Source organism: Leopardus geoffroyi, chromosome D4 (assembly GCF_018350155.1).
Source record: "Leopardus geoffroyi isolate Oge1 chromosome D4, O.geoffroyi_Oge1_pat1.0, whole genome shotgun sequence".
Lineage (NCBI taxonomy): Eukaryota > Metazoa > Chordata > Mammalia > Carnivora > Felidae > Leopardus > Leopardus geoffroyi.
The window spans coordinates 74260529-74275129 of record NC_059342.1 but is presented as its reverse complement, the minus strand read 5'-3'; the positions used below and the strand labels follow the sequence as shown (position 1 = coordinate 74275129).

At 51.1% G+C, this 14601-nt stretch overlaps 1 protein-coding gene across 1 annotated transcript; it reads left to right on the top strand.

Moving 5' to 3' along the window:
* Positions 1-416: 416 nt before the first annotated feature.
* Positions 417-14221, top strand: LOC123592849 (alpha-1-microglobulin/bikunin precursor). The gene is made up of 10 exons (XM_045468254.1): positions 417-655; positions 1910-2052; positions 3758-3834; positions 4649-4765; positions 5213-5314; positions 6069-6115; positions 11591-11672; positions 12738-12905; positions 13227-13400; positions 14071-14221. The coding sequence occupies exons 1-10, from the start codon at positions 539-541 to the stop codon at positions 14100-14102; spliced, it is 1059 nt and encodes a 352-aa protein (XP_045324210.1). The 5' UTR covers positions 417-538; the 3' UTR covers positions 14103-14221.
* The last annotated feature ends 380 nt before the right edge of the window (positions 14222-14601 follow it).

Below are 14601 nucleotides of genomic sequence, written 5' to 3'. Positions count from 1 at the left end.
CTGAGTTCTAGTCTGGGCTGTGCCTTAGACCTCCCTGCGGTCTGTGCTACAGAAGTCATTTCTTCCCCCTTGGGTCTCGTTTCTCACGTGAGGAAGCGGCCCAATCAGGCTCATTCTGCCGGCTCACGGGGACGTGAGGTCCAGGTGGGATGAACGGAATGAACGACCCAGCGGGCGAGGCTCATCTTCCCCTGTGGCAGGTGGGGAGGTCTCTCCGGGAGCCATTCTGGAGCCTGAGCCTGAGCCCGGCCCTGGGCTGCATCTGGGCCACGTTGTGTTTGGTCAACGCCTTCTCTGAAACAGCCTCCTTGACCCCTTGGGACTACTGACCCCAGGGCAGGGCGCTACAAGGGATCGATCAGACCTGGCCTTGGGGCCCTGATTGGTTCCAGCTGAGCGGGGCAAATACCAAGGTCACCTACAGGCTGCAGGCCCCCTCCCCAGTCTCAGTTCACAGCTGCTGCAGGCAGAGAGACGGTGGCCTCTCTGTCCCCAGACTGAGCTTGTGAGTGACACCGAGGCAGAAGAGCCCAGAACCATGCGGAGCCTCAGGGCTCTGTTTCTGCTGCTGACTGCCTGCCTGGCGGTGAGTGCCAGCCCCGTGCTGACGCTGCCCGATGACATCCAAGTGCAAGAGAACTTCGACATCTCTAGGGTAAGGCTGGCCTCTCAGGCGGCGATGGCAGGGTGTCTGAGCAGGTGGGCCTTGCAGGGGGGCCAGTCTCCCAAGCTGAAACTCGGGGGCTGGGTCCCCAAGGGCCCTTCCTGCTCAGACCGCCCGGAATTCACCGAAACTACAACTTTATGCACCTGCCATTCCGTTGGGCCTCTCATCTGGCGATCTCTGAGTCAGATGCCCTCACGTGTGAACCTGCCTTCTTGGGGGCTCAAGGGGAATCCGTGCTTCAGTTATAACCCAGCCTGGAAAAGGCTTCGTGCTGTCTGCTACCCCTGCAGCCCCCTCACAGGGCTTAGCTTTTCGTGACCTCCTGCCCCCCTCCCCCCGCCCTTCACCTTTCGGCCCCTTCCCCCCCCCCCCCAACCCGTTACCATCCTGGGCCCTCTGCCTTTATGGGCCTGGCTGTGGACAGAGGTCTGGGTGGCACGGGGCGACGTGAGGGGTAACGGGGAGCAGAGAAACAGGACGGAGATCGGGCCGGTGGGATTAAGAGGGCCGGCTGTTAAGTGCTGTGTGGGGGAGCCCCAGGACCACTCTCTGACCCCAGTTCTGTCCCCAGTCACCGGGTGACCTTGAACAGGACCTTGCCCACCCAGGGCTCAGTGTCCGCATCGGTATGAGGGGCTCTCAGACCCTTCTGGCTGTGGATTTTGTCTATGCTAGAGACAAGCAAGGGTTGTGGGTGGAGGGGCCTGGAGGAGCAGGGTCCTGGGGTCATCTGGGGTGGCGAAGCAGAGGAGGCTCCCCGGGGTCTTCGGGGGTGTGACGGCTCTTTCCACCCTTTGCCCTGTGGGCGGGAGAAGGGGCGGCAGGCTTGTCCTGAATTACTAGTTCAAGGAAAGGAGACCATTTCTAACACGGAGCTACGGGCTGCCTCCAAGGCGCCGAGCTCCCTGTCCCCAGAGGAGTGAAAGACGGGACTCCTGCTCTGGGGGCTGTGGTTGACGATGACCTTCAACCACGGGGATTTGTGCCTCATCCACGTGAGCAGCACAGATCCTGTGCCTAAGCAGGCTAAGGCCTTCCCTCCAAGCAGCGTGGGACCCCGTGCACACACCCCCTTCCTAGGCTTGCTGCGGTAATGTGGGGCCGCCGTTAGGCCCCATCCGTCCTCGAAGCTGCGTGGCCTCCAGTTAGCTACTGGACATTAAAGCTTATCCTTGGTGTAGAGAGGAGGGAAGGGAGCAGGTGCCTGAATCCAGATCCTCGGAGCTTGTGGCTCTCTCCTAGATCTACGGGAAGTGGTTCCACGTGGCCATGGGCTCCACCTGCCCGTGGCTGAAGAAGTTCATGGACAGGATGTCCATGAGCACGCTGGTGCTGGGCGAGGGGGCGACGGACAAGGAGATCAGCATGACCAGCACTCGTTGGCGGTGAGAACGGGGATGCGGTGGGAGGGGCGAGGGGGACCAGGGCCCATCTGCCACCCCTGCCCGGCTTCAGTCACCACCCTGTCCCGGAGAGTTAAGGTCTCTACCTCCAGCCGGGACCTTGCCTCCGAGCTCCAGGGCCCTCCGCTGCCCTCCACCACGCAGTGCCCTGACACATGCCTATTTTGCAGCCTGGTTTGCAACTCGATCCTGCGGTGTCCCTTAGTCAGGGCCCTGCCAACCCCCAGGACCCAACCTGGAAACGTGGGTGGGAGGGAGGCATTGAGGCACAGAGACTCTCTCTGCTGCCATAGGCTGTTCAGTCCACCGTCAAGCCCTGTCCATTCTCCTCCTAAATCCCTCCAAGCTGCCCTCTGCTCCCTTCTTTACTATCCTCACCCTGCCAAGCCACCTGCCTTTCTCTCCTTGCTGTCTACGACACCCCGTCTCTACACTTCTCCCCACCTCTAATCTCCAACTGTTTACCCAGCAAACAAAAGACCTCTTGAAAACTCGCATCTGCTCAAACTTTTCCATAGCTCCCTATTGCCCTGGGAATAAAGTTCAACTCCATTAATGGGGCCTTCTAGGCCCCTCCCAGGACTCACCAGGTATTCGGTCACCGACCCAAGTAGACTTTCAGCTCCTGAAACCCTCCACCCTCTTGCACCTGATGTTCCTTCTACTGGCGAAACGTCTCAACGTCTCCCCACCTCTCTGGGCTAATTCCTATGGATCCTTTAGGACTCAGGTTCTAGGTCACTTCCTCCAGCAAGCCATCCCTGACTGCCACCCTCACCCCCACCCCCACCAAGGTTCAGGTTACACACCTTCCTTTGTGCTCTCGGAGCACCTCATGCTTCTCCCCACTTGGCACACTGATTGCATCCGCCTCTGGTCTGCCCATGGGCCCTGCTCAGTCCTGAGGTCCATGAGGGGACAGAGTCCATCTTGCCCTCCTCTATATCCTCAGCCCGTCACACGGTGCCTGGCTCGGTATAGATGCTGCTCGATAAATGTTGATAAGGTAAATAACACTCATCGTAACAACAGCTAGTATGTGCATAGTGCTAACTCTAAGCTGTTGTGGTTTTTTTAATGTTTATCTTTGAGGGAGACAGTGAGCAAATGGGGGAGGGGCAGAGAGAGAGGGAGACACAGAATCCAAAGCAGGTTCCAGGCTCTGAGCTGTCAGCACAGAGCCTAACGCGGGGCTCGAACCCACAAACCGCCAGATCACGACCTGAGCTGAAGTCGGGCGCTTAACTGACTGAGCCACCCAGGCGCCCCAAAGCTGTTTAATAGTATCCTATTGGATCCTGACAATGGCAATTTGAGGTGTCATTATCCCCCTTTCACAGAGGGACCTGGGGCCAGAGAGACACGGAGTAATAAAGGAATTAAAGCATTCATTCATCACTCCCCCCCCCACCGTGTGTCAGTCTGATGGGCAGATTTGGTTCAGGAAGCTGATGTTTAGGGCTGGCTTTGCCAAGGGGCAAGATTAGTCCCTTTTTCCTCTGTCCCTCTGTTCCCTTGTATGTGCGTGGGTCTCCTAGGACTGGCATGAGGATTAAACAGGATGTTTGGAAGTGCTACGTTCCAAATTACAAAAGAAAAACATGTGAAGAGGACCCCGCAGGGGAGTGGGTGTGGGGACCACGGTCTCTACCAGCGGTTACCTTTCTTTTGGTTTGTGCATCTCCAGGAGAGGCACCTGTGAGGAGATCTCCGGGGCTTATGAGAAAACAGACACTGACGGAAAGTTCCTCTATCATAAGCCTAGTAAGTTGAGTTGGAGGCGTCCTCCGCAGCTCTCTCCCCTTTGCCGAAAAAGAACTTGTGGTGTCTTAACCTGTTTTTCCTTCTGCCTCACCTCCCTGTGCCCCCAAAGCCTTCCCTCCCATTTTTCTGAGATGTCCTCTGGGCTTTCTGTATGTATTCCTCCTCTTTCCCTTCTCCCGCCTTCTCTCTCGTGCACTCATGAGCATCCAGAATGAAAGGGGGGTCACTGAATTCTGAGGATAACGTTGGGATTTTGTCAGCATTCATGGTGGCCATCTGCAATCAGTTGATAAAAATTATGCTAAACATCTACCGTGTACAGGGTGCATGGTGCTGTCACAGAAGGAATTTATTCCTTCTGGACGTGAATTTATTCATTCACCCAGCAGATGTTTATTCACTTTGCTCTATGTGTCAAATAACTGCGCTGGAAGTGGAACCTATGAATGTTTGGGTAGGTGGATGTTTGAATAAATAAATGAGAAAATAAGCAAATGATTGGTAAACGAGCGCATGTATGGATGGCAGATAAGTGAGTTAATCAGTCATCTAACAGATAAATCGATGGGTTAATGGGTGGAGGAAAGAAGGGGGGAGAGAAGGGAAGGGAGGTAGAAGGGAAGGACAGAAGGAAGGAAATGGTTTGACGTATGGAAAGGATGGATGGATGGGATGATGGTGGATGAATTAATGATAAATATATGGAGGAGATGGATGGATGAACAGATGATGTACGGGTGAATAGGTGAAGGAATTCAGGCTAGAGGAGCCTTCTGACAACCGATGCCTTTGGCCTCCTGCATCGCCCATGCAGGATGGAACATCACCATGGAGTCCTATGTGGTCCACACCAACTATGACGAGTACGCCATCCTTCTGACCAAGAAATTCAGCCGCCACCATGGGCCCACCATTACCGCCAAGCTCTATGGTAACGGCGTGGAGCTAGATAAGTCCGCAGGCCAGTGATTTAGGGACAGTGGAGCGGGGAGGAGTCGGGAGTTCTGCTCCACCCTTCTGATACAACTGTAGTTGTGGGAAAGGTGGAAACATTTACTCCCCCTGGAGGAGGTAGAGCTCAGTCTCCCGTCTGAGGTGGAATCCTTTTCTTTTGGTTTTTAATTCCAGAGTTTCCGGGTCTGTAACAGAACCAGCAGAAAAAGCCACGCGTGGGGATTTGGGAGACCTGGGGTCGGAGGGAGTCTGGGAGGGACACCTCTTCTTCTCGTGGAGCCAATCTTTCCATAAGTGTATTGAGGAGATCACACTGGGCTGATAGCTTCCAGCTCCTAAATGGCAATCACTGGGCAAAATAATCCCAGGCCTTGCTAGCCTAGGCACCTGTGGTTCGAGGCGTCTTCTCTGCTTCCCATTGCAGGGCGACAGCCACAGCTTCGAGAAAGCCTGCTGGAGGAGTTCAGGGAGGTCGCCTTGGGTGTGGGCATCCCTGAGGACTCCATCTTCACAATGGCCGACAAAGGTAAATGCGACCCCGCCCCGCCCCACCTTTCTGTCTCCTCGTCATCCTTCACGGTCCTCAGAGAGCATCTTCCCAGGCCCTGGGTCTTTCCTGTAACCCTCTGAGATACGTAGGATTATAGTCCCCCTCCCCTCTTTATGGAGAAGGTCGCCGGGGCCCCCAGATTTGTTCCAGGTCACACAGCAAATGTGCTTGGTAGAGCTGAGACTAGAACCAATTCAGCATTCAGCCTCGTGCCACCTGTTAAACTGAGGTTATAGCCAGAATCCACAGGTAGCTTGCAGAAGGCAATCCAGTATTGGGGTCAAGAGTGTGGGCTCGAGGGAGAGTACCGAAATTCAAGTTGAGCTGTGTGGCTTCTGGCTAGTCAACCTTCCGGAGCCTTATTTTCCTCATCTGTAAAATGGGGCATCATACTGCCTCTCTTGTAAGTTGCTGTGGGAAGTCAGTGAGAGGAAGCCTCTAAGTACGATAGCGCTGTGCCCAGTGTCTAGTAAGTGCTCAGTAAATGTTAGCCATTGCTGTTCTTCGATGGTGCCGCTGGCGATGATGGGGCGGCCACCAGCTTGTCGCTTTTCCAACGAATGACCTTCAGCAGGCCACGGGAGTGGAGCCATTCATGAAGTGGGCTAATGCACAAGACAGTTCCCAGCTGAGTGCCCACCCGGCACGCAGTCATTAGCATTATGACAGAAACAAAGCCCTCTCTGGGTCTTGGCCCTCTTACTCACCTCTCTCTTCTGTCCTGGCCTAGGTGAGTGTGTCCCTGGGGAGCAGGAACCAGAGCCCTCTCCACTCACGGTGAGCACCTCTTTTTCCCACCCCATCCCCACCCTGCCTGCTTGATTTTTGCTGCCCTTGCTTAGGTCCCCCTGTGGTGGTGGGTGGGATCATTGAGAGAGGTTGAGAGAAGGCAGTGGTAGGCATGGGGTCTTGAAGTCAGAACCCTCCCCCTGCCCCCCGCAGGGCTCAATCTCAGATCTACCATCTGGGCCAGTTGCTGCCCTATCCAGACCTCACTTTTCCTCATCTGTGAAATGGGGTAGTTACACTTACCTTCCATGGGCTAGAATTCAGTGACATACTGGAAGAATTCTTAGCATAGTGCCTAAAGCCAGTGAAATACTCAATAACGAAATGATGATACCCAATACTTAAGAAATAAAAGACAAAGTCAACTGATCTCCAAAAAACCAGCAAACCTGAGAGCAGGCAGCTTCTCAATCAACTCCTCTATCTACTATTCTGCCTTTTGATGTTTTGGGCTTCCTTACTCTTCTGCTTTATTTTCCTGCCTTTACCATATCGATTAAGCTTTCTTCGTTTTTTTTTCTGTGATTATTTGGAAATTATATATCGGGATTTATTCTACCAATGTGTGTGTGCATATACATGCGTGTATACATATATAAATTTTCAAGGCTATGTTTCTGAACAAATATATATTATAAATATATTACAAACATAGTCTCAAAAATTTTTTTAAAATACAAGAAAGTAAGAAAAGAGCGTCCTTATTCCTACATAGAATCAACACTGTTAACATTGTTTGTTTCTGTGTTTTTAAAGAAAAATTATCATTGATTTTACGAAAACCAACATGTGCTCGTTATACAGAATTAAAATTAAAAACGATAAAAATGAGATAAATAAATGAAAATAAAGAATTAAAATCATGCTGAAAAGGATGCAGAGTAAGAGTTTAAAAAAATGCCACCACCCAAAAACTACCAATATTCACATTAATCCAGCAATTTCGGCACGTGCACATGTGGAGGGAAGGACAGATAGAAGGAATGCACAGATTTATGCACAGATTCAGGCATACTGTTATTAAATGGGATGATATCGCAGATGCTATTTTGAGTTTTAAAAAGCATTCTTTGTAGTTTTATTTGAATTAAGAAAAAAACAACACGGTTGGACTTTTTGAACTTCAAATAAGCATCTGTCGCCATCTTTCCCAGTCACTTAGTAAAAGTTCTGGAATGGATTCTACACTCACTCTTGGTGAATATAACCACAGCGTCTCCATTCCTGAGTTACTTATTTCTATCAATCTCTTCATTAGTGCCTTCACCAAGTGGTGTTTACAAGGCGGGTTCATGGGTGTTTTAATCCTTGGATTCTTCCGTTTGAGAAAAGTCTGCCCATTTCCTTCATACTTGAATGGCACTTTGCTTGGGCGTCACATTCTTGGGTCATGTTTCCTTTCCCTCGGAATGTTGTCTGCACTGCTCTGTTGTTCTCAAGCGCTAATCATCAATCTGGGAAAGCCTGAGGCCAGCCTGCTGTTTCTTCTCCTTGTAAGCAATTTGTTTCTTCTGCCCAGATGCCAGGACAAACTTTATCCTTGAACTCTGTATCTTTTTTTTTCCAATTTTTTAAAGTAAGCTTTAAGCCCAATGTGGGGCGTGCACTCACGATCCTGAGATCAAGAGTCACATGCTCTACTGACCGAGTCAGCCAGAACACTCCACAGTCAGTATTTTAACAAGGACATGTCTTGGTGTTGAGAATTCCATGCCAGAATTTCCTGGAATTCAGTGTGCCCTTCCCATCCATAGATTACATTTTTTCTGTGGGGTTTTGCTACTTTGGGAACACTTGTTCTCTCATCCTGGAGCATCTTTGTCTTCCACACATGCTAGGTGTTCTTAGTTGCTTTCATCTGTATTCACTGGGCTTCTCCCAGGATTCTCACTCGTCTTTCTTCTGGGACAGTCATTCCATTTAGCAGCATCTATTCTGTTCCTTGCTATTTCTGACTTATTCACTAGCTCTGAATGTATGTTGTCTTCGTTCTCAATTTTTTATATCTAAGCCTGAATTTTGTCTTTTATTGCATTCTGAATTTTGTCTTTTATTTACCACTTTGTCTTTGAGTCTTGTTTTAATGAATATATGTTTTCGTTAAGCAATTCTATAGCTTGAGGCCACTGAAGAATTTCCTTCAGCTTGTTGAGTTGTATTTTCTTCTACATTGGTGTCATAGGTGGGGTTTCCTAGATCAACACCTGTAGAGCAGGTGTGAAGGAAGAATTGGGCAGGAGAAGCGGAGCTGTGATGTCTTCATGATGCCTCAGCCAACCCTGTGGGAGCTCTAGAATTGGGGGGGGGGGAGGGGGCTTTGGAGTTGTCTCATGATGGTGCCAAGGGGTGGGGCCTTAATACCCGGATTTTGATCATGTTCTGGGGATCAGCCTGGGGGAGGAAGCATGACCCTGAGTGAGAGGCGTCCCCTTAGCTGAGGCAGTCCCAACAGGGGCTGACAGCTCAGGCTGGGAATGTAAGCCCACTCCTCAGGGGAGGTCTAGGCAGTTCATGACAGGAGCCACCACAGTCGGGCTCTTTCTATAGTGCAGCCTATTTACTCCTTCATCTCAGAAATGGGTCTGGATAGTCTCTGTGCCATTTCTTTTTATCTTGTTCCTGCTCAGTTTTAGCCTGTCTGCTGTGATATGGTGGGGTGGGGGGTTTCATTTATTCCTTGGTCATTTCCCCCAATAAAATTGAGCTGAGCCCCCTCCTACCCAAATGTAGTCTAAGGTCTGGGTATTTTGTGTTCCATCGACTTTTCTGAAGTCCAAGGAAAGGGTGGGAAGGAGCAGGGGTGGAAGAACTTTCCTAAGGCATGCCATCTTGGCTGGAATACCCTTGCTTGCTTTCTCTTTTGAAGAACTACGTGGGGTTCATTCCACCTGATCAGGACAGTGACATCTGTCTGCCCCATGTCAATACCCCTGGTGCATTAGATCGTGTAGTCCCAGAACCTTCACTTAGAGAGAGAAGGCCTCTAGTCTGTTTCCTCTTTTCTTCCCAGAAGTCGTCTTCACGACTTCTCTGTCAGAAGAGGAAAAAGAAAAGGTCCCTCAATTTCCTTCTCTCAGGATTTGGGAGTCTTAGGGAGAATAATCAGAAATTTAATGACTTGGGAGTTAGAGGGCAGAGTTAGGACTTGACCATCCTGTTCAGCTCCAAAATACTTGATTTCTTTCCTTGATCAACAGTTTTACTTTTTGCTTTCAACTACGCCCCTTTCCTTGACTGAGCCATGCTGATGAACATTTGGAGATTCATATTCTGAATTCATTTTTTGCTGTTAGGAATTGGAAAAGGCAATTTTGAGGGAAATTTCGATCCGCCATCTTAATCCCCATCTCGACGGAATCTGTATTTCTTTATCACTGTCAAGAATGAAACCATAACTGGTGTCTCCCCTTGCAGAAAAGAAAAATGGAGCACACTCTCCATTTCTTCTTTCCAGGCTTCCCACATGTCTGTTTTTGTGGATGTAATCTGAGGTTGACATTTATATTTTCCACCTTTTGTTACATTTTTTTTTTAATGTTGATTCTTGAGGTAGAGACAGACTGTGAGTGGGGGGAGGGGCAGAGAGAGAGGGAGACACAGAATCCAAAACAGGCTCCAGGCTCTGAGCTGTCAGCACAGAGGCTGACACGGGCTCGAACTCACGCGCTGTGAGATCATGACCTGAGCCGAAGTCGGATGCTTAACCGAGACACCAAGGCACCCCTCCACCTTTTGTTCTGAGAATTACTTTTAACATTTACATTATGTGACCATTGTAACAACCATTTAACCTCAACTCTGTTTTATTGGCTTTATAGTTTATCATAATTTCTTGCTATTGCATCATCCATTTTTTTTTTGTACTTAGATTCCTCTCTCAATTGGTGGGAATATTTTTGTAGGTTTAAGATTTTATTTTTAAGTACTCTCTCTACCCCACATGGGGCTCGAACTCACAACCCAAAGATTAAGAGTCACATGGTCCACTGACTGAGCCAGCCAGGTGCCCTGGAATATTTCTATAAGTAGTTTTTTATTTTTGTTTTTTTCTGAATAAACACATGGGTGGCAAACTACTGGATCCTTGCATGTTTGAAAATGTGTTTATCACATGGTCAACAGCTTAGATGAGTACGGAATCTTTTCTCTCTTATAAACTTCAGATGTTGCTCTGCAGTTTCTGTCATTTAATGCTGCTGTTTACTACACGGTCCGTTAGGCTCTTTATCCTTTGTCTCTAGGAAGTGTCCGGGTGGGGCTCTTCATTAATTTTACCTCATTCCCTTTGACCCCAATTTATAATTGGACAACTCAAGTCTTTCTTCAACTCAGAAAAGTTTTCTTCTATTATTTCTATATTGATTGCCTCTCCTTCTAGAATTCCTACTATGTGAATGTATTTCTTATGATCATTTAGCCAGTTTATTATCTCTACGGTATGGTTAAATTAAACAAAATCCTTCCCATGTCCAGTAACTTCCTTCTTTCATTCTATTCATTTCCATAACCGTTGGCCCCTGTGATATTGACGCAGTGTCATCATGAATTCATTGATGGTTTAAGTTTTCTCCTGTTTCCTGCTGTCATCCTGCGTGTGATGGAGGCATTTCTCCTGAGCAGCTGCATTATTTCAATTGTTCCATGATTTTTTCTCTCTTCCTTCATCCTCACCAAGGAAGAAGGCCTGTGTGCAACCAGCTTGAGAGACAGTTGGGAGTCCCTGATCATAGTTTTAGTTGCACCTTAAAAGGAGAATGGCTTTTAGTTGTACCTTAAAAGGAGAACATTGAAAGTTACCACAGATTTACTTTTTCAGATTCTAGTCTCTCCCATCCCTGCTGGCTGGCAGTTTCCCTGCTCATCCCTTTTTTAATGGCCTTGGGATCCTGCCTCAGGGGACTCTACACTTAGCCTTTTGCCAGCTTTGGCAGCCTGCCCCGCTCTTTAGTCCCCACCACTCCCCACCACCACAGCTAAGAGTGTCAGGGTCAGTCTGGGGTCCCTTCTACATACCTTCTAGGTGGCTTTTCCTTTGCGAGCGACTGACAATGATAGTCTGGTCAGCCCTTCCTGCAAATCATTCACACCCACACTCCACCGTGTAGAAACACCTTCAAGTTTCTGGCACGGAAATGCTGCTCTTCCCTGGTTTCCAATTCAGATGATTTTTTTTTCCCCCCTCACTATTTTATTTCTTTGGGCATTTCAACTAGAATTTGGATACAGGGGTGTTGTTCTACTCCATGGTTCTGATTTTCCTTTCAGACTAGAAACCTATCTTGTGATGCCCATTCTGGGATTCAGGTTGACACTTTTGGGAAAACCAGTCCATTAACCAGTGTAGTAACTCTGCTTCTGTCTGCACCCTGATTCCCAGAGCAAATGGTTTTTATATATTCCAGGGGTACAGGTGAGCAATAGTGGCGTGGTCCCCACAACAGCTTCTCTTTCTCTCCACCCCAGAGAGCCCGGCGGGCTGTGCTGCCCCAGGAAGAGGAAGGATCAGGGGCCGGGCCGCTAGCAACTGATTTCACCAAGAAGGAAGGTAATGACCACTCACCTTTCCACCCGCTTCTGTCACACTGCAGAGAGGAAGGGCCCATGGGTGGCTCACACAAGCTGCTCTCACCACCACGAAGTCTTTCTTATTTGTCTGTTGGTCAAGGACTGCGACTAGGAAAGGCAAATCAAGGCCTCTGCGTGGTGCCAGGGGTCGTGAGGGGAGAGAGAGGAACATAAGGTGTGGCCCCTGGGCTCAGGAACTCTCCGCTCCATGATGAGAAGCGCGTTCTGGCCCTGTCTGTACCACTGTGTGGCCTCCTAGCCTACGTTTCCTCCTCTCCGCAGCGGATAACAGCCTGCTGTGCTCGCGATCAGGGCTTCTGTGGGAGCAAGTTGGAGCAGGATGTGAGGTTGCCCTGCGTGGTGGACAGTGTTCACGAATGACTCACCCTCCAGCTTGCTCAGCAGACGCTCAGCCCTGCTCCGCCCTGTGCTGGGTCCTGGGGGTCATCCAGACAAACCCGTGCCTTTTCCGAACTTGTGGTCTGGTAGGGGAGGCAGGCAGAGAAGCTGATGGACCCAAAAGGCAGGGTCAGCTAAGGGGGTGGGGGAGCTCAGAGGAGGGAGGAGTCAGGGGATCTAGGAGGACTTCCTGGATGAAGGGGAATTCGTGCGGTGTCCAGGTATCCAGGCAGGGGTCTATGGAGGAAGGTCCTCCAGGGGCCGGAGCAGTGGGAGAAAAGGCATGGGTGTGGGACTTCAGGGGAGAGGTCAGGCCGGCACGGCTGCTTTCGCTGAGCGCACCGCCACCTGCTATTAGAGTCCCTGGATGGACAAGACCAACACGGGACGGTGGGCCAGTGGGTCGCTGGGTTATGGCGTGGAATGGGCATGGATTTTGGAGCCCACGGGGTTTTGAATCTCAGCACTCTGTGATCCTGGGCAGGTCCCTTTACCTCTCAATTTCCTCATCTATAAAAATGAGTTGACAATCCTTCCTGTGAGTGTGGAGGGGAAAACTCAACTAGATGGTGCATGTTAAGCGTCCAGCCCGGTGACAGGTATACAGGAAGCACTCAGTAAGAGCTGTTGTTCTGCCCCTCTCCAGATGCCTGCCAGCTGGGCCACGCAGAAGGCCCTTGCCTGGGGATGGTCACGAGGTATTTCTATAATGGCTCATCCATGGCCTGTGAGACCTTCCAATATGGCGGCTGCCTGGGCAACGGCAACAACTTCGCCTCAGAGAAGGAGTGTCTGCAGACCTGCCGAACCGTGGGTGAGCACAGGCCCCTCACCTCCGTGCATGCTGACCCCACACCCTGTCCTCCCAACAAGACACCTGCCAGGTGAACAGGGAGCTAAGAGAGAGGAGGTTCCAGGGGTAGAATTCTGGGGCAAGCTTCCTGAAGTCACAGGAAGTGCGCATCTGGATGTGGGTGCCCCAGGCAAGTGACTGGTTTCCATGGGTCCCAGCTTCCCAGTCCGGAGGACCCAGGTGCTCTGGACGAGCAGGGCAACCTGGTTCAGGCCCTTTGCCGGGTGTCCCAGGTCGGCCGCGCAGAAGGACTGACGCTCCGCACCCCCCCCTTCCCCACAGCGGCCTGCAACCTCCCCATCGTGACCGGCCCCTGCCGAGGCTACAGCCAGCTCTGGGCATTCGATGCCGTCCAGGGGAAATGCGTCCTCTTCACCTATGGTGGCTGCCAAGGCAACGGCAACAAGTTCTACTCAGAGAAGGAGTGCAGGGAGTACTGTGGTGTCCCTGGCAACGGTAGGAGGACCCGTGGGTGCTACTGGGTCCAGGCGGGAGAGCCCTGGTAGGGAGTGGGGGTCCGGAGAGGTGAGTTCTAGACTCCACCAGATGACCGGCCCATCCGCTCTCTGGGCCTGTTCCCCATCTGTAAAATGGGGCTAAACCCTTACCCCAGCTGGGACGGGGCACCAGGGAGGCACAGGCCAGACCTGAGCTTGGCAGAAACGGCCTCTGCTTCTGGGGCTGCCACGTTCGGGCTGGCCACGTTGGGCGAGTACCAGTTTGAGCCTCATTTTGTTTTCTTCTGTAAAATGGGACAAAAGTACCCACTCGGATTTCACAGTGCCTGGACGGTGAGGACTCGGCTGACGGCAGCCGTCACTGGTCCTGATGGTCATGCTGTGATGACAACAGTAATAGCATGCCAGGGGAACAGCAGCCATTTGATTTCTGTGCCGTGTCTCCCCACTGGGAGAAGAGGCCAAAGACCAGATCATTCTGTGGGATGTGCTTTGGAGACACCAGGTCATGCAGCAAGCAAGCAGCAGTTTCTGGCCTCAAGCTCAGGTCCCAAGTCAGCCCAAGCTGCCTTCCCTCCTCCGTGAGGCATCCCCATCCCGACTGTCCCCATCCACAGACGCCCTGGGCGAGCCCCACACCTACTTGCCGAGCTTCTCTGTGTCCACAGGTGATGAGGAGCTGCTGCCCATCGCCAGCTGATCGGCCTGCAGGCCACACGGTGGCGGGGAGGGTGCGGGCCGTGTCTGTTCCGGTGCCCCACGTCAGGCCGGGCCGGGTGACCCGGGTTCAAATAAAAATGAAATTGTGGACTCCTGAAACTCCACGTCGTGACTGTTCATTGTCACGATAAAGCGTAAGGGGGTAGCAGGGAGAGGGGGAGACAAAGCCGGGGCAGGCGGGAGTTACCCCAGCTTTCCCCGGAAGTGAAAAGCGTGTTGGAAGTGTAATAGAACTGTCCTCGGGCCATGAAATTGGCTGTGCAGATTGAGACCCAAATCTCAGTTCTGTTTACTCCACAACACTATCAAACGGGCCTGTCGTTTTAATAAACCCAGAAAAGGAGAGAAGAAACACCTCTGGGGACTTGTTTGTGGGTGAGGTTCGAATAAGGTTCAGAAGAGAGGACCGTGCCCTCTTTGCCCAGGTGCCAGGCGGGTCACGGCCACCGGCCCACCGTGCCTGAAGCAACAAGCCCTGC